The sequence below is a fragment of the Podarcis bocagei genome (assembly GCF_964188305.1).
Source record: "Podarcis bocagei genome assembly, chromosome: 5".
NCBI classification, from domain to species: Eukaryota; Metazoa; Chordata; class Lepidosauria; order Squamata; family Lacertidae; genus Podarcis; species Podarcis bocagei.
Genome location: NC_138129.1, coordinates 41,401,939 through 41,421,870, shown reverse-complemented (window position 1 = coordinate 41,421,870; position 19,932 = coordinate 41,401,939). Strand labels below are relative to the sequence as shown.

Below are 19,932 nucleotides of genomic sequence, written 5' to 3'. Positions count from 1 at the left end.
ATTCCTTCAACACAAAATTTTGATCTGGAAAATTGTTGTCTGTGGTTTTGTACTTTCAGGACTGTCACACCAAAGCTAAAATGTGATTTAACTCTTGCAGAGATAAGCTATTAAAATTGTTCTTTCTCTCAGACAGACCTAGCTCATCTTTACATGTCTCCTTATTTTTGACACTAGACCCAGTGAACTTCTTTTGCTGATGCCCCACTGAAAACAAAGCAAGTTGCATAAAAATAGAGATTTCTTCATCTGCAACTTCAATCTATTTCAGCCCGGCTTGCAGAATGGGTTGTACCCATTTTTATGTTACAATCTACTTCCTTTAACCTTGGGATAAAAAAGAAATTTTGTTTAGGTTATTGCCAGATTACATTTGAGAGGAGAATTTATCTCATTAGTAAAATTGGTAGGCTTAGGGGTTCCATCTTATTTCAAGAGATCCAGGCAAGCCAGTAATGAAGTAGCTTCAGGTTTCTCTCATATGATATCTGTCAGAGATGGATATGGCCACACATTGGTAAAATGTTCAGTTATGCAATTTAATCCTGGATCCACTATAATAATTGAAAATGTTGGTGTTGACTGAAATGGAGCCAGGATTTCTTGGAGTAGTAGCTACAGCAGCCACCCCCAAACTAGTCCTTCCATAAGCTGGGGCTATAAATGGGGAGAAATTCTATTTAGTTTGCATTTAAAAATAATGACATCTAGAGAGTATTGTGTTGGGAAAGTTTGTCTGCAAGTTCCACAGACATCTGTTTTGTTAGGCTTTTGATCACTGCTGTACCGAATACAAATCATGTACAGGTATCTGCCATGAACTGCAGACTATTCTTTCACTGAAGAAAAATAATATATTTCTTGATAAGCATCATACGCAGCTCCTATTCATTTGAGGGCAGCATGAATGTTAGAAAATTCGGCATCTTAGACGAAAAGCAAATATAAGACCAGTTTAATTTTTTTCAGATCTATATTCATCATGTTCAAAAAGGAAGCTGGCTCCATTGGTGTTCTCAAGAGGGAGCGTGACATTTTTCTGTTAACCTTGAAAAGCCCACAGCTTAATTGGAAAATATTTTTAACTGAGTGACACACACTCAGTTTGAGGCATATAGTCAGTGGCTATTTTTTGCTTTGTTAGCCTTCTTCATTAGCAAACACCTGATACAACCATGCCATAGTCCGCTGATTGATTGAGAGCAGAACACGGTGTCCTTGTCTATGGCAGATGTATGGGCAGAAGGAGTTGTGGGAAGCCATCATTACTTTGGCTTATTGCCAGCATTTTTCTTTTTCAGTCTTGTAGAAGTCACCTATTCTGTCTTTGCTTTCTTTGCAGCATGGGCCTCTTATATGACCAATTCCCCTACTCTGATTGTAATGATTGGCCTCCCTGCAAGAGGCAAGACCTATGTGTCCAAGAAATTAACTCGCTACCTCAACTGGATTGGAGTGCCTACAAAAGGTTTTTCTATATTTCTATGCATGAGATATAATAGTTATTACGCAGTTAAAATAATAAATAGTTTCTGATCATCTGCAAGTGGCTGGGCAAGTTGGTAATTAGGAGCTTGCATTAATCCAGTCCTGGTTGATTGATTATGCCTAGATGCGGTTATCTTTTTATTTCTTCCTATAATTGAAAGGTTGTTCTGAACAAGTGCTAAATAACAATGGTATCACAGTATTCTTCTTTTTGGCAGTGTCAGTACAAGGCAAAGAAATGTGTTTCAGTGGTGCTTTAGAAGTCTAATTTCAGCTCTGTTTTTTTGAAAAAAGTTTCTTATTGCGATCCCCAGAGTCTTTAGGTGGTTGAGAATCCCAACAAGTTGGTGGGCCTTTATAAGCATAGTGTTTGTGACTCAGTTTTCCCCATTTGGAAAATGGAAATAACCAGACTTTCCTTACTTCATTTATAGGTTAAAAATATTAACAGAGGTATTCATGTAGAATAGCAATATTTGTACTTAGATCACAGATGCATTGATGCCATGTTTTTAATTTCTTAATCTCCTTTTTTAAGTGAGGCCCATGGGGAGGGGAGTGAAGTGAAAATCTGAATGAATAGTGGTATTTCGATGACTGGCATTTAGATACCAGATTTCCATCTGCTATTAGTACTGTAAAACTATTTATTATGGAATGTTGACAACTGAATTTCCGTTTTGTGAAGTATTTAACTTAGGAGTCTACCGCCGTGAAGCAGTACAATCGTACAAGTCATATGATTTCTTCAGGCATGATAATGAAGAAGCCATGAGGATTCGAAAGTAAGTTAATGCCAGCATCTCTCAAAATATGGGTGACTGTTATATAATAACAGATAATCATAATTCAGTATTTATGTTGCTAGTTTTGGAATTCACTAAAATTAACCTCAAAACACAGGGAGATGTTATTTTTAAACCTTTGAAGATAGAAAAGCCAAGATATCATTCAACTTTTAGTAAGTTATCTCTATGGGAAATAAATAAATAAAAGGAAGGGCAGAATAGTAGGGTAGAGAGGGGCATGTGAAGAAACTATCCTGCTGTACCAGGGGCAGCCCATCCCATTTCACCACCCCCATATCTGATTCAGTGGGTTGCACTAGGCTATTGCTGTATAACATATTCCACTGACTCACTACATCCAGTACAGTAGTACCTCGAGTTACAAACACCTCAGGTTACAAATGCCACTAACCTGGAAGAGTTACTTCGAGTTGAGAACTTTGCCCCAGGATGAGAAAGGAAATCGTGTTCCAGCAGCACAGCAGCAGCAAGAGGTCCCATTAGTGAAAGCACGCCTGTAGTTAAGAACAGTTTCAGGTTAAGAACGGACCTCCAGAACGAATTAAGTTCGTAACTAGAGGTACCACTGTAGTTTGGTTTGATGTTGTCTTTGGTTTAAACCATCCTACTCAATGATGATGATTATCTTGCAGACAATGTGCCTTGGTGGCCCTTGAAGATGTGAAAGTTTATCTCATGGAGGAGTCTGGCCAGATAGCTGTAAGTGCACACAAGATTATTGGCCTTCAGCTGGTGGTTTGGGACCCACTACAGGCGGGACCAAGACACAAGAGCACCACTCCCATCACGTAAATACATACAGGGGAAATTAAGAATTGGCCTCACAATGTATGTCTGGGCTAATGGTGTGTCCAAGATCTCAAGGTGGGCCCTAAATGAATTAGAGTTTATGGCACAAGCCCAGAACACATCTACTCATATCTAATAACAGGATGTAATTTCTCATGGCTTTCTCTCCAGGAAAAGCCACTGTTTAGCAGTGAATTGGAACAAACAGCAATTCAGTTTTTCTGTGGAACTGTTTTCAGCAGTAAAACTGTTTTCATGGGGAAAAGAAGAAGAAAGAGAAAGCTCTTGGACACATAGAATCATAGAATTGTAGAGTTGGAAGGGATCCCAAGGGTCATCTAGTCCAACCCCCTGCAATGCAGGAATCTCAACTAGATCATACATGAGAGATTGCCATCCAACCTCTGCTTAAAAACCTCCAAGGAAAGAAAATCTGCCACCTCTCATGGGAGGTCATTCCACTGTGGAACAGCTCTTACTGTCAGAAAGTTCTTCCTGATGTTCTTGCTTGGACTCCAAGATCATCTGCTAATGCCCTTCTCTGAGTACCTCTCCCATCAGAAACTGATTAATTGAAGTAAAGTTGGTATCAACTACAGAGAGGACTTTTCTTGGCTAGACTGCCCTAGTTATGGAACTTCCCTCTCCATAGGGACTTTTCCAACCCCAACATAATCTTTTAGGTACCAGGCAAAATGTTTTTACTCCCCCAGGTCTTTTAAGCACTGTTTCTGATATTTTATTAGCGGTCGGTTTCAGCGTGTTCATTGCTTTATTGTTGTGAATCATCGTAGCATCAAATTTAATGAAGGGCAGTAAACAAATGTTTGAATTCATAACTAAGGCTGTCTCCAAATACTGCTTTCTGAAAAGATTGGTGTGTGTTGGACTTGTAGGTGTCAAGAGGTGAGAAGTTCCAAAGATTGGAGCCACAGCCGGAAAAAAACTTCCTCGTTTGTCCCCGCCAATCTCATTTACTTGGGTAGCAGGGTCCCTACCCCATGTCAATCTATCCTAAGTTTGAGTTTTTATCTCTGTTTATATTTGTTGTGTCACCCTAGGCTCTCAGAGAGGCAGCAGATAAAAATGTAATAAAGATTTTAGTATGTGGTTTGAGTTGTAATTAAGACCTGGAAGTTCTGCTTCATATATGCAGTGAGATTCTGCCAGCTTATCTATTTAAAAATAATAAGGTGTGGAGTCCAGTAGAGTTCTTTGAGATTTTGTTATGAGGCGGACTTGAATTCAATCCATTATTAAATGTTTAGCTGAGATTTAAAGCTGTCTAGGCATGTGTGTATTTGTATGTTACCTACCTGGGCACATTTGTCTATCTCTTTAAGGTCTTTGATGCAACTAACACAACTCGGGAGAGGCGGGACATGATTTTGACCTTTGCTAAAGAAAATTCTTTTAAGGTGATGACTTCATTACAAGCTTGTTCCCAGTTCAAATTAAAAAATGAGCTTGTGCTAGAGCAGGGGTGGGTGCGGGTAGGGGGTGTATATAAGTTCTCAAAGCAGGTTACCTCTCATTTTGGATTCTTTTTAATTGGGAAGGAATTATCTAAATTTCTAAATTAGGACTTACTGATTATTAAATTATTATTACTGAAATAGAAATTTTAGGGGCCTGATGACAGCTGTAGATACAAAATCTAAATGAAAGTAAAAACCCATTCAGGTGGTGGGCCCATATCGGGTAAAGCCAGAGCAAAAGTGGCTGGACCACCCAATTTCTCTCTCCTCCTCTCTTTCATTGTTTATTTCACTTCCTCCTTCTGCCTCTCCTCTTCTGCTACCATCCTTTCTGCCTCTCTTTCTGACCCTCCCTTTTCTCTCCCCAACCTTCCTCTCTACCCAGTGATCTGCCTGCTGGTGGCAGAGAATTCCAGTGGGCGGTGGGAACTGATTGCATACCAAGGCCTTTTAAAATTAGGCTGAGGGGGCTGCAGCCTGTAGAGCAGTGTTCCCCAACCTTGGGCCTCCAGCTGTTTTTGGACTACGACTCCCATCATCCCTCGCTAGCAAGACCAGTGGTCAAGGATGATGGGAGTTGTAGTCCAAAAACAGCTGGAGGCCCAAGGTTGGGGAACACTGCTGTAGAGGACCTGCAATTTAATAAGCATCTTTCCTCCTCCAACCCCCAACCCTTTTGCAGGTGTTTTTTGTGGAGTCTGTCTGTGATGATCCAGAGGTCATTGCTGCCAATATATTGGTGAGTATTTGACATATTCCAGAGGTTGGCCTACTTAGATTTTCTTTGTTACAGAATACTTAGCTGGCATTAGTTCGGCGTTGCTAGAAAGAGACCACCATTTTGTGATGTTTTAGACCAGCTCCACATTTCATGCAGCATTTGTTCTTGCTGCTGGTTTGGCGGTGTTGTGTGGATATTCATCACAGATTGGATGTAGACTTCCTGTGAGAGGAACTCTGTTCAGGGGAATGCTTCTGCCAGGGAAAAGGGTGTAGGCAGCAATTTTCATGGGTTCTTCCTTCTCCCTGCAGCTCCCTGGAAATCTGGTCTTGAGGGTTGAATCTGGATTCAGTCCAGTTTGAACACCACTTGAAAAATATCAAACAAAATAATGGCACATATTGAAGAGCTCCTCTTAGTTCTCAATGAGAGCTGGGGCTGGCTCATCCATGAGGTAAAGCGAGGCTACCATCTCAGGTGGCAGAATCCATAGGGGCAGTAGATCTTGATGTAGATCTTTACATTTTCTCCCTTGTTCTTCCCTGGTGGGGAGGGGGATGCCATTTTGTGGTTCACCTCAGGTGCCAAAATGTCTTGGGCCAGCCCTGATGAGAGCTGTCCAAGGCCATTCAGTGGTTTTGTTTTTTATATTGCAGTATTAGTTCTGTTGCCAACACTGTCTGTTCCAAGACTCTTGTTTCAAGTTCTCAAAAGGGTCACTCTATACTGTGGCTGGAGTTCCTTAGTATGTGTCTGCATATGTTTATGGTCACATTTTGCCCCTCACACGTTATGTAGTACACTTGTTGCAATGGGGTGACCCTGGTCTTTGCCAGAGTAACCATGTAAATTGGCTATCAGCACTGCAGTTACATTTCCTGCTAGCAGCACACCTGCATTTTAGTGTCATGCTTAGATGTCAGGTTACACAAGATAATGTGTGTCTTTACAGATTCATCAGTCCAATTTTCAAATGGCATGTGATTTTAATGACAAAAGCTATCTGCAGTTGTAGACTGTTGAAACCCCTTTCCCTCACCTGGAAAAGGGGGTTCAACACTTGAGGTTATTTCCCCACTTGAGGTTATTTTTCCACCAGCCAGGCTGCAATATCTGAAGGAAACCCAGCTGGGAGAAATGGCCCTGCAAATGTAGAGGAGGGATTTTTGGCCTGGCCTTAGAGATCAGCGGAATGGTGGTTTGACCCCATATAAGACACTTTTAAAAGAATTTCCGGGCTTTGTGAGTAAATAAATCCAGAACATCTTAGTGATCATTGGGTTTGCTTATTTCTATTTCAAAAGTAATTTTATCAAGCTTATATGTATCATATACTTCCCCCCTCCATAATTTTACTCCAATGGGGTGGGTGGGTAGGGTGTGTAAGTATTAGCTTTTGGCAATGGCTACTTCCTTATATGCAGAGCTTGAAGAAAATAGTGTTTGTTTAGGTATGGTAACTTAAGGCTAGTGCATGTATTTACATAAGTTATGTAAGACTTTGGAAGCTAAAATTAAGTCATCAAATTATTGACCTTGGAACATATTTTTGGCACAAGCTTGCAAACAGCATGCATGGAAAGGTAATAGAAAGGGCAGCCCAGTCTATTTATTCCCAAAGCAAATAATGCACTATTCATTTAGTATTGTCCTTTGCTTCTGTGCCAGGATGAGGCAGACATTTAAACAGTATCTTTTTGTTTGGAAGCTTAGGGATCATGTGTGTTGGAGCCATGCTGCTTCAGGAGCAGCCAGTCAGACACTTGTTTCACTAGTGTTTTTTCTTTTCTTTTTATGTATAAAGTTTGCTTAACTTTTGAAACAACTTTCTTTGTTGATCAGGAAGTGAAGGTTTCCAGCCCTGACTACCCAGAGAGAAACCGAGAGAATGTGATGGATGATTTCCTAAAGCGAATAGAATGCTATAAAGTCACCTATCAGCCTCTTGATCCAGTTAATTATGACAAGTAAGAGGCAGGACAAAGGAGTCGGGAGATTTTCAAGTTGTTGTATGTGTTTGGGGTGGAAATGAAGCCAAGAAGCGAACTACATGTGGTGACACTTCAGCATTTCCACAAGGATATTGTATGAGACATCAGAAATTCAGTTGTTCTAAACCAGGCATAGGCAAACTCCAGCTCTCCAGATGTTTTGAGACTACAATTCCCATCATCCCTGAGCACTGGTCCTGTTAGCTAGGGATGATGGGAGTTGTAGTTCCAAAATACCTGGGGGGGCCAGAGTTTGCCTATGCCTGTTCTAAACCAAAACAGGGAGAGGAAGTTCAAATGAGCTGACTTCCTCTTTCCCCACACTTGTTTAGTACATGCGAGAACACACTCCATAGTAGCAGAAACAGCAATCTCTTATACCAATATCCATTCTTGCTTCCCGGGAATGTTCTAGGATTCCTCTCCGCTTTTTAGAATTTTAAGCACTACCCTTGCATGTTTGAAGTTCTCCATCACTGAGAACTGGAAACACTTTGGAAAGAAAAGAAAGAAGGGTGTTTTTTCCCCCTTGTAGCTTCATTGAAATATGCTTCTGACACTCTTAAGAGACTAAGTATTCATCACCTTAACACAAACATGTCTGGTTTGGGTCGCAGAGTTGCACTGTCGCTACTGTAAGTGGCAGTGTCATAATTACCTGGTTTGGAAAACGAATTTATCCAGCTCATAATCGACATCATTTCCTGTAGGTATTTCTCTGCACATATGCGGAAAATCATTTCTGAGCTGAGCAGTGAGTTTTCAACTGCCCCATGCATATTTATGTATTTTCCATCACCAACCCTGTTTCTTGGTTTAAACTGGGCTATGTTATACAAAAGCCTCCGAAGGATTATTTTTAAGGCCCTGGCAGATCTCTGATGAAACTTATAAATTTTAAGTCAGTTCCAAATCCAGCTGAGGGGAATTCACACCACACTGTATCCTGTATTTACACAGCAGTTTGTGATCCCTGTGGATATGCTGTTGTAAATGAGTTCAGTGATCCAACTTTACCTGCAGCTCTTAATATGTATACACATTCACTTATAGGCTGTGAAACATGTACATATGGAAGAAAATACATATTGAATTACTATATTGATAATGTTTCTGGTGTTTTCTGAATTCCAGAGACCGTTCTTTCATTAAAGTGATCAACGTAGGGCAGCGCTTCCTTGTCAACAGAGTCCAAGATTACATCCAAAGTAAAATTGTCTATTACCTTATGAATATCCATGTTCAGCCACGCACCATCTATCTCTGTAGACATGGTGAGAGTGAGTGCAACCTGGTTAGCAAGATTGGTGGGGATTCAGGCCTGTCAGCGCGAGGGAAGCAGGTATGGTCTATGCATAAGTTTTGTTGCTCTCTGTATTGGCATTTTAAGAGCTAGGTTGAGGGTCAGATTTTCTGCCAACATTCACCTTCATTTGTGCTAAGCACAGTCACAAGTCACAGTAAGCCACACTTAATGGTTCAACGTGAATGCTCCTTCCTTGCACCAGGAGGAATCAAATAAGGAGCCCTTCATTCAATTCATTCAAACCAAGGGTTGTAGTTTGGGAGTGAGACAAATATCAATCCTTCATTTTGGGCATAACTCTTAGCCCAGGGATTTTGATTTGTTTCCTCCTACTGTGAGTGGGGACAAGGTGCAGTTTGCTCGTGCATGTTAAGCCATGATTTACGGTGCACCATGATGTGCCAATGCAGCCAATAATTGCAAAGAAAAGAATCATAATCCTAAATTTATCACCCTGCTAGGTTTCCTGCTGGTAAAATTGTTCCATTTATTAAATGGCTTTCTGAGAAAACACCTGCAGATGTTTCATTCATTCATTTGAAACCTCAAAGCAGTTTTCTTCATTATTTAAAAACATGCAGAAGATGGTTAAAATCAACAGTAGCTAAAAAGAGATAAAACACGTATAACATACATATCTGAAAGTTACACAACTACAGTCGTACCTTGGAAGTTGAATGGAATTCGTTCCGGAAGTCCATTCGACTTACAAATCACGGCTTCTGATTGGCTGCAGGAAGCTCCTGCAGCCAATCAGAAGCCATGGAAGCCCTGTCAGCCTTTCAGGTTCCAAAAGAACATTTGCAAACCAGAACAATCATTTCTGGACTTGCGGCATTTGGGAGCCAAAACCTCCAAGTTCCAGGGCATTCAGGATCCAAGTTACAACTGTATTGCGTGTGTATCAATTTAATCATTTTTTTGTAAGTCGAAGGCCTCATTCTTCAATTAATTTTATAGAGTGGTGTGTGATCATTCATATTGGATAGGTTCCTAAACTTAAGTTAAAAGTATACTTTTACTTGTCTTCACAGATACATTATTTCTAGAACGGGAGTGAGGAAATATTTTCCTATGAAAGGTCATTAGCCCATAGGAAAAGTCAGTTGGTTGCCACAGCCAGTGGTGGACAAAAACCACAACAAACTTGGTGGAGTTTGCTGCACTGCAAATCTCTCTTTGTTTTTGTGAAACCCCATTCTTGTGGACTGCATGAAATTAAGGTTGGCTCCAATCCTATATAACAAAATATGGCAAATTCTGTACCAAACTTTGTTTTTACATACTTTTGGGAAAGTGTGCTTTTCCAAGGACTCCCATCATCTGTCTTGATTCTGCATGCCCTTGTAGCTGCCTGCCCTAGCATTATGAGCAGCATCAGACCTAGATTGGTGTTCTGATCTTCTTAATAAAAGAAGAGGAATCCCCAGGACAACAAGCCAAAAATTGCATAGGCATCTCAATTGTATTGTATTGTATTGTATCCTAGTTTGCACAAGCATTGAAAAAGTTCATCAAGGAACAGGAGATTGTGGATCTGAAGGTCTGGACTAGCCAATTGAAAAGAACTATCCAGACAGCAGAGGCCCTGGGAGTCCCATATGAGCAGTGGAAGATATTGAACGAGATTGATGCTGTGAGTAAAATTACAGAAAAGCCACACACTGGGGGGGGTGGAGACAGTGGTGCGTGTTGCAAGTGATTTGTTTTGATGTAAGGATAATCTAAATAAAACTTTACTTACTTCAAGAAATTGCAAGTAAACCAGATTTTTCAAAAAGTAAAATTAGTCTGAGTGCATGATGTCCTGAGCTCCTATCAAGGAGGAAGGGTGCAGTTAAAACGTAACAGACAAACAAATATTTAAATCAAAGGAAGTTCTGGCATATTCAGTAGTGTTTACTCCTAAATTAGTGGGCATGAGATTACAATCATAAATGTCATCAAAATTATGGAACCTCCATGTTTTGAGATAAAACCTTCTATAATCCACTGAAATTATTTTCACTCTTTTGTAAGTGAATGCAAACTGGTGTCACATATGTTAAAAGGGGGAATTTCTGAATGCAGATAAATTTCCTTTTTATCTTCTGGAATTAATTCCTATTTTGCTAGGGAGTATGTGAAGAAATGACCTATGAAGGAATTCAGAGGAAGTATCCAGAAGAATTTGCACTTCGGGATCAAGATAAATACCTTTATCGCTACCCTGGAGGGGAAGTATGGAGCTTTTATCATCAATTAATAAAATATTACTGCTTTTGACTTTATAGTTTTGAAGGGATAGGCGGTGATCAACTGCTAATACAACTGCAAAATACAGTAAAACTGGAAACTACAACAGGGACTCTTACTGAGCTGATCCACAACCTAAGACAAACCATTGTATCTCATAATGGGAACAAGTCAAAGTGAGCTCCTCCTCACCTCTCTTCCAGAACAGTAGTAAAGAGGAGATCAGAAGCTTGCTTTTGTTTTTGATTAACTGCTTCTTGTTGTTTTGTCCACACTAGCAAAATGTGGGTAATCTTTACTGTACATTCTTTGAACCAAGCCAAATTCAAACCGTGGTTACAGTAGGGGTACTACTACTACTACTACTACTACTACTACTACTAGAGCCAGTGTGGTGTAGTGGTTAAGAGCGGTAGATTCGTAATCTGGGGAACCGGGTTCGTGTCTCTGCTCCTCCGCATGCAGCTGCTGGGTGACCTTGGGCCAGTCACACTTCTTTGAAGTCTCTCAGCCCCACTCACCTCACAGAGTGTTTGTTGTGGGGGAGGAAGGGAAAGGAGAATGTTAGCCGCTTTGAGACTCCTTAAAGGGAGTGAAAGGCGGGATATCAAATCCAAACTCTTCTTCTCTTCTTCTACTACTAGTTTATATCCCGCCCATCTGGCTGGGTTTCCCCAGCCACTTTGGGCAGTTTACAGCATATAAAACACAACAAGATGCCAAACATTAAAAAAACAAGATATCCTCTACATGCAACAAACAAACCAATAAATCAAAACCAATAATAATAATAACAATACAGTAATAATAAACAGTTTACAATTATACCCCAATTAAAGTAACAACCAACCCCAACCCAACAAAAATGAAACAGAGGAACCAAAATTAGAACCGTTTAAAACATTTTAGTCAGTTGCCCCAACCCTCCTTGCAGCTGTGCTGATGAAGGGAGAGAGGGGAGCCTGATGGTCACGGCAGCTTGTTTCCATAATAGTTTACCATATTGTCTGAATCGGCCTATTATTAGATCTCAATTTTGTAATGTGAATATCTGAATTCATTGTGACTTCCCTAGGTAGTCTCTTTCCATATCATCAAATTTAAGTTTTAAAAAATAAAAATTCCAGCATACTCTTAAGTTCTACTTAAGTATGGTCGGATAGATTTCAGGCATTATGATTATTCTCATAACTTGGAAGAAAACCTGCTGATCTTTAAAACAGTAATTACTTCTAACTGTGGGTGATTCTGTCATAACTTAGAATTGTCACAAGGGTCCACTTAAGGCATTTGTTGTTTCTAAAGGAAGAGTCAGAAATAAGTCTAATAGATGATGGTGATTGATTGATTGATTGATTGATTGATTAACTAATTGTAACAAACTCAGCTAGGGGGCAGATTCAAACACCCAGTTCCAGTAGCAAAAACCGGAACAAGGACTTCAGCTAGTGTAACAGGGCTTCCTCCCTCTCTCTGCCCCCCCCATGGTGCCCCTGCACTTCCCCCAGATCTGCACTGGGGGGGGGGGTAAGAAGAACCCCAGGAACAGTATATAGGGGAGCAGAGGGGAGATTTTTCCATTAATGCCAGCATTTCTGCTTGCGCTAATGGAACAACCTCCTTAGTACTACATTGAATTCCACGGCTGGTTTAAAAAATAAATAAATTCTGATCACTTTGAAAGTTGTGAGGTTGTAAAATCAGGTGAGTGCCTTTTGTTTCTGGTAAATATTTGTTTTGTTTCCTAGTCTTACCAAGATTTGGTCCAACGCTTGGAACCTGTGATTATGGAGCTAGAGCGTCAGGGCAATGTTCTAGTTATTTCTCATCAAGCAGTTATGAGATGCTTACTGGCCTATTTCCTTGATAAGAGTGCAGGTAAGGAGCAGAGCTGTTTTTGTACATCTTTACTATTACAAAGCACGTTGTTATCTGGAACAGCGTGGGGCCAAACTGCACATGACCTAAATGCATTATTAGGAACCACATCACTATTAAAAACATACTGATGAAAATCACACAAACGCAATATTTTCTTCAGGACTTCAGTGCATGGGAACCAGATTTATCATGACATCCGAAGCTCATTCCCCTCACTGCAGTTCCAGCATTAACAACTCCTCTGTGCCTATTATCCTATTTCATTGTTCTTAATTTTCATTCTCATGATGACTGTCCGTTTTTATTTTAAAAAATTGCTTTGGCTACAGTTCCATACACACACTTCACCTAGGAGTTATCCAAATGGGACTTATTACTGAGTAGACAAGTGTAGGATCTTATTTCTTGTAAACCACTTTGCGAGTGATTTATACGGGATATAATTGCACAGACTGATTGAAATTATCTCTTGCTAATTGGCTTTTGCACATCTAGCATTTACTACATCCTCCGAGCATTACTGTCAAGAGTCTTACCACATTGTCACACGTTTACCACAAAGTTCCTTCTGAGTTGAGGCAACAAGGAGAGTTGCATAAAGTACATTTTGGACCATGCTTGGTAGTTTTTAATTCTTATTTTAGTTGAGATTCCTGCATTGAAGGGGGTTTGACTAGATGATTCCAACTCTATGATTCCACTTGTATTCTTATAGATGAGCTGCCCTACCTGAGGTGCCCTCTTCATACTATCCTTAAACTCACACCAGTTGCTTATGGTAAGTATTTGTTGGTTTATTAATGTGGGCAGGGAGAGAGGAAGCAGTGATTCTAGTGCTTACTAGTGCTTAGAATGTTAACTTGAGACAAGGTTCAGATTGCACCTGTTTCACAGAGCTAGCAGAAAGTAATTTCACCACCCTGAATCATCTTTTCCCCCACCTCCTGTAAACTGAGCGACTGATAGGGTTGTGTTCAGTTGGTGCCCTTTTATTTGCAGAAGTGCCTTTGCCATAGCAGACACAAATACAGTTGTATCTTGGATCCCAAACGCCTTGTGAGTCGAACGTTTTGGCTCCCGAACGTTGTAAACCCGGAAGTGAGTGTTACAGTTTGCAAACATTCTTTTGGAACCCAAACATCCAATATGGCTTCCGTGGCTTCCGATTGAGTGCAGGAAGCTCCTGCGGCCAATCAGAAGCCACGCCTTTGTTGTTGAACATTTTCGGAAGTTGAACGGACTTCCGGAATGGATTCCATTCAACAACCAAGGTATGACTGTACTAACAGAAGAGGAAGTTCCCCCCTACAGCTCCCAGCAGCCCACAAAATCAGCTCCAGAGTGTTGGAGGACCATCTGGAACAGGTGGAAGGGAGCATGGAAGGAGCTGCAGAGAGAAAGAAGCAAGAATGGTCCAAAAATGCCCCTTCTTCTAGCAAAAGAACAGGAAGCACCAATTGGATTGCACCTATAACCTGTCCTGTGTTGTTGAATTCTTTGCCCAAATAAGAAACAATCCAGACCGAATGTTGAGGAAACTTGGGTGCATACAGTGGAGCCCCCGTCTCTTCCTCAGAAGCTTCTTTGTATTTCAGTTTTGGAGCTAAAATTAACACTTCAGGATTTTCTCTCTGTGTGTTTATTGTCCCCCCCTCCCCTTGTCTAATAATGTAGTAATGCATGATTTTAAGTGTATTCCATTTTCACATTTATGAAGGCTGTAAATTGGAAATGATTTCCCTGAATGTGGAAGCTGTGGACACACACCGGGACAAGCCACCCACAACAGTATGTAAAATATATATCAGCCCTTTCCTGTGTATTCTGTTTTGTTTGTTTCTGAACTGAAAGTTTGACCCACGACTGTTAACTTGACGTACCTAGATTTGAGCTGTCAAATCTCATTAACTTTTTACAACTTAGGCCCAAGTATTTCGGTTTCATTGGGCTATGGGTACAAAACACTTGGAAATCAATGGGAAGCTCCTAGTCCACTTCAGATGGGGCCCATTGTGCTTTACTCATGAGGAGGGTAATCTTTTTCTGGCACACTCAGCTCCCCCCACCCTCAGTTCTGAGAAAATACTGTCCCCTTCTTGTAGTTTTTTTCAAAATAAGTCATGGAATATATTATCAGATTAGAACTGACGGATCAAATTTACAGTGGGAGAATTCTCATATATGTGTGCATGTGTGCCTATTCTGATTTTTTAAATGCTTTCAAAATACTGTTTAGGGATGAATAATGTATTTCTTAGGCTAGTATTTTAAAAATGCATAAAGGGCTATCATGATAGTATTTCTTAAAAAACCTCAGAAATAAATGTCTGATCTTCAGTTTGAATGTTTTAGAGCTTTAAAGTATATCGTTAATGGTTTTGGGGGTAAAAAGCACTGCTGCATTCCAGATATGGTCCATTTTGTTGAGTTGTAAAATATAAAGATGCGTCCTTAGACTTAGTAGTTCAGGCTGCAACCCTGTACTCACTTGCCTGGGAGTAAGTTCCACTGAACTCGCTGGTGTTTCCTTCTGAGTAGGCACATCTAGGCTTTGTATTGTTGCTCTTGGCATGCAAGATACGTGAACTGCATATCTAGATATGTGAACTGTAAGATGAATCCAGGCAAGCATTTACCAGGTCACAATGTACTCCTTGTGGACATAATCACTTGAAAACCTTTACCTCCCCTGTCTGTCTAACCTGATTGGAAATCTGAGGAAGCAGAAAAAGAAGTAAAATCTCGCCTCACCCATGCACCAGTCATCATGTAACAGGTGATCTATTGCCTCTTTAAGAGGTTGCCAAAGTACAGGATGAGTCCAAATTCTTGTACACGCATTATATGTTCTTGTACTGTATTAAAAGGCTGAAATGTGACCTTTGCATATCAGTTTGTCATAAGTGGAGGGAAATCTTGTAGTGGTTAAGAGCGGTAGACTCGTAATCTGGTGAACCAGGTTCACATCTCCGCTCCTCCACATGCAGCTGCTGGGTGACCTTGGGCTAGTCACACTTCTTTCTCTCAGCCCCACTCACCTCACAGAGTGTTTGTTGTGGGGGAGGAAGGGAAAAGAGAATGTTAGCCACTTTGAGACTCCTTCAGGTAGTGATAAAGTGGGAAATCAAATCCAAACTCCTCTTCTTCTTGAAGTGCCAAAATAGCAGCCAGTATATTTGATATAGTTATTTGGGGAAATAAGGTTACATTATTACAGCTTGAAACCCAACCTTGCCTTTTTTTTTGGTTGCTTAATTTACTGTAAGAATGAGATTGCTGCGAGCTTAGTGCCGTTGTACCAACAGATCTAATTCAGGTTGCTAAAAATGGTTTACTCACAATTCAAGATTTATTTATTTTTAAGCATTCAGTTAGGCCTTTTGCCTTCAGCTCTGTAATAGCTAGTATGCAATAGATACTGCTTAGCAATTTTATAGCAATGGTTCATTCAGTTCAAAAGCATTAAGTGCTTTGAATATGCAAAATCTGCATGCAACTGGTACTACATTACAGCATGACATATATATCCTATGAATTTGCTGGTTTGAAGTTTTTATTTTACAAGGAAAATAAGTCCCAGGGCATCATTAAGACCAAAAAATACTAGGTGGTTTCAATATACTGTGAACCACTGCACTTTTGGGATGTTTTAACTTAGCTTCCCTCAGTTTATACTATGAATAAAATAAATGACCGGAATGTTCTTTTGAATTACAAAGGTATTTTTTCTTCTGTTTCTCTGAAACAAGATGTCCTCGGCTCTGCAGCAAAGCCTTCTACCCCCTACCCTCCATTCTCACCTCTCTTACTCCATCTAGATTTCAAATGATTAGATTTGCTGTTTTTTCTGGGACTCACAGAAAGCAAAACAATTATGAAAACGCTGAAGGGCAGAAAAATACATTTCAGTGTGTAGCCACAGTAGGGTGAAAGTAAGCATGAACCAAGATTTTTTAGGACTTTGTTTAAATCATCTTCGTTTTGATTTCAGGCTTTTTTTTTTTTTTGTCCCATTCTAAGCCAGGGTCAAAAGCCAGGAAAGTGGTGTGCAATACTGTGTCGCTAGTAGGCACTAAATCCATGGAACAGAAGGCAGTATTTATGTGGTTCCTGGGTGGTTACCCATCCAAGCACTGAACAGACCCAGACTTCCTTTGGTGGCTTCATGGGCCAGTGTGGTGTAGTGGTTGAGAGCGGTAGTCTCGTAATCTGGGGAACCGGGTTCGCGTCTCCGCTCCTCCACATGCACCTGCTGGGTGACCTTGGGCCAGTCACACTTCTTTGAAGTCTCTCAGCCCCACTCACCTCACAGAGTGTTTGTTGTGGGGGAGGAAGGGAAAGGAGAATGTTAGCCGCTTTGAGACTTCTGAAGGGGAGTGAAAGGCGGGATATCAAATCCAAACTCTTCTTCTTCTTCTTCTTCTTCTTCAGGCAATTCCCTGGCCAGTATGTTCAGTATGAACATTTGGAACAAGTATTACTGTATTCACAGGAGTTCTCCCTTGATTTCAGGACTAATCAAGGAAACTTCATGAAAGATAGAAAATAAATGAATGAAACTGAACAGCCTGGCATTGTCACTATGTTGACAGATTCACCCAAAGGGAACAGGTGTTATAGTTCAAGTGCAAGGGGCAGTGCTGAACTTTTGCTTCTTGCCAGTTCTTCCGTGACATTGCTGTGCTATAAAAGAGACCACGGGCTTAAAGCAGAGGAAGGGTTTGTGAAGACTTATTTCTGTGACTTCCTGAGAGCTCTTAGACTAGCCCAAGAAGGCTTGTGTTGGCCTAGCCCTGCAACCAGGAATTGCAGGGAGCTCTGAATGAGCTCTATTTCAATTGAGCATCACAGAGTGCTGCTTTAGCTGCAGCAACAAAATATTCACTCGAAATGCTGTAGCCAAAAGTAGACCCTGAAAATCAGGCTGCCCTAGTGTCACACTTCCAAACAGCTTACGTAAGAAAAATAGCTGAAGTCATCTGATTGGTGAGCAAGAATTATATCCTGCATGCAGATACCTTGAGCACGCAGCATTTAATATTTAACCTTCCTGAGCGGTACTGAAGGATTCCCTACCTGGTAAAACTCTACTCATTCATTTGCATTTCCCTTTTCTTCTCTAAGAAAATACAGCTGGGTAGAAATGAACCTTATTTAGATTTATTTTGCTAATGTTTTACTTACAATATTTAGACTGTTTTCATAGGCAATAACAAGGCAGGGTACAAAAAACTAGATGTATATAAAATAAAACAACAGTTCACAATAACATGGCAGCAGTCTCCCTGCACTTATGAGAAGCACTTGGAGGAAGAGAGAAATGTGCCCGTACTTCGGCACATTCAGTGCTTCACCGCAGGAGAGCACACCATATGAAGCAGAGATATGAATATCAGTGGCATATATATATATATATATACACACACACACACACACACACACATATATATATATATATATATATATATATATATATATATATATATGCGCCTGGCATCAACAATATTCAGTGGTGTTTTAACTGTGGTTTAAAATTCTGTGATTCGATTTCTCACCCCTTATAATATCCTCCATTTTCAATCAGAACAACATTCCCAAGAGCCAAACCCCTATAAGGATGAGAAGGAACAGCTTTACACCACTAGCCAGTCCGGACACATTAAAACGTCCTCGCAATTACAGTGTTGGGAGCCAGCCTCTCAATCCGGCAGGGTCTCTTCTGTTCCGGGAGGCTCGAGACGGGGCTGATCAACAAAAGCTGCAAGACAGTGTTCAGGTGGTAATATCTCTATCCTAATCTTCTATTCCAATTTCAAGCACAGCAAAAATTGTGCAGTATTATTTCACCTGTCACTCCTTACTTCAGAAATTGTCCTTTTCAAGCCAATTGAAAGCTGGTGACGCTTTACGTGAGATTATTGGACAGAACCTACCATCAAAAGTCAGGATTCAAAGAACCTACTGTGCATGATTAAGATGCTTCTGTTCGTGCATTGCCGGGGGGGGGATAAATAATTTCCCTTCCAGCTGCAGCCTTTGGACCACATTTGTTAACCTTCAGGGTGTGACTTTCACAAAAGTGTAGTAGCTCAGGAGGCCTTGATGCAAAGAACTCTGTGTGGCCTTTTAGATTTTTGCCAAAGAGTTCATGTCAGGCCACTCCAAATAGCTATGTACTTTGAAGTATTCTGGTTTGAAAATTATAGGTGAACACTTAAAAGTAATAATGATTTCTGTTGCTGCAAAACTTTCCTTTTTATGAGGAAAATATGTTTCTAGTGCTAAGCAAAAGCCCCTTGAATAAGGCTGTTATCTAAAGTGAGCATTTTAAGACAGATTTGTCAGATCCATAGTAGTTTGTAGCTGAGTTCATGGGCTCTACACAGTATACCCAACATATACATAATTTCTTACAGTGGACAGTCATATTTGCTATACAGTGGTACCTTGGTTGTCAAATGGCTTTACTCTCAAACAAATCGGCTCCCAAACACCACAAAGCTGGAAGTGTTCCAATTTGCGAACGTTTTTTGGAAGCCAAACATCTGACACGGCTTCTGATTGAGTGCAGGAAGCTCCTGCAGCCAATCGGAAGCCGCACCTTGGTTTTCGAACAGTTCTGGCAGTCGAACGGACTCCCAGAATGAATTAAGTTCGACAACCAAGGTACCACTGTACTATATATGCAGTAATTTGCTGCAGTTTTCTTTGACCCATGTATATCCCTCAGATTGGATAGAGTTTTCAGCAGCATTTCCAATATCACTGCAATTTTGCTTGCTGATTTGCATTTTGCTTTTTTGCTTTTTCATCAGCTGCTTATTTCTCAGGCTACAACATAGTGCTCTGTTGCTTAATAAAACAAAGACCCAGTTTCCAGGGCATATGTCAGACAGTAGTCTCTGCCAGAGCAAGTTCCTGGAGTGAGGCTGTAGATGAAACAGGATTTCAAGACTATTTGCAATCTCTTTATTTGATATGGTAGTCCAGGATCTTTTTAAAAAAATTAAAAATACCCAGGTTTGTCACTGTAATATATGAGAAGCAGATTGATGGAAGAACAGGAAAAACTGGTGCTGAAATCTGGTGCAGAGCCTTTCGGCAATGACTTCAGTATAAAAAACAGTAATTGATAGTAGGCCTCACCTCCAACTAATAAGTAGTTCATGCTAAAACTGAAATGTGTTTCTTGGGCATGGTGATAAAAAAAAAAGGATGACAATTTGTTCTTGTA

The 19,932-nt window shown here is 40.5% G+C and overlaps 1 protein-coding gene and 1 long non-coding RNA gene across 9 annotated transcripts in view; one reads left to right on the top strand and one right to left on the bottom strand.

The window, feature by feature from the left end:
• LOC308586714 overlaps nucleotides 1-19,932 on the bottom strand; it is a 150,779-nt gene that overhangs the window by 13,038 nt on the left and 117,809 nt on the right. The gene's annotated exons all lie outside the window — the stretch shown is intronic.
• The window catches only part of PFKFB2 (6-phosphofructo-2-kinase/fructose-2,6-biphosphatase 2), a 38,745-nt gene that overhangs the window by 3,429 nt on the left and 15,384 nt on the right, over nucleotides 1-19,932 (top strand). For 5 of the 8 annotated variants that reach the window (XR_014007992.1, XM_081193502.1, XM_081193504.1 and 2 more), the window contains exons 3-15: nucleotides 1,343-1,468; nucleotides 2,177-2,273; nucleotides 2,930-2,996; nucleotides 4,430-4,504; nucleotides 5,247-5,303; nucleotides 7,128-7,252; nucleotides 8,411-8,618; nucleotides 10,072-10,218; nucleotides 10,698-10,802; nucleotides 12,566-12,695; nucleotides 13,414-13,476; nucleotides 14,416-14,486; nucleotides 18,283-18,474. Coding sequence is in view for 6 of the 8 variants with exons in the window: in XM_081193502.1 (XP_081049628.1) it covers nucleotides 1,343-1,468; nucleotides 2,177-2,273; nucleotides 2,930-2,996; nucleotides 4,430-4,504; nucleotides 5,247-5,303; nucleotides 7,128-7,252; nucleotides 8,411-8,618; nucleotides 10,072-10,218; nucleotides 10,698-10,802; nucleotides 12,566-12,695; nucleotides 13,414-13,476; nucleotides 14,416-14,486; nucleotides 18,283-18,474 (1,463 nt within the window). In the remaining 2 variants the exon portion in view is untranslated. Of the gene's footprint in view, nucleotides 1-1,342; nucleotides 1,469-2,176; nucleotides 2,274-2,929; nucleotides 2,997-4,429; nucleotides 4,505-5,246; nucleotides 5,304-7,127; nucleotides 7,253-8,410; nucleotides 8,619-10,071; nucleotides 10,219-10,697; nucleotides 10,803-12,565; nucleotides 12,696-13,413; nucleotides 13,477-14,415; nucleotides 14,487-17,210; nucleotides 18,041-18,282; nucleotides 18,475-19,932 lie in introns of those variants that run through there. The other 3 variants (XR_014007991.1, XM_081193505.1, XM_081193506.1) reach the window with 2 other exon arrangements.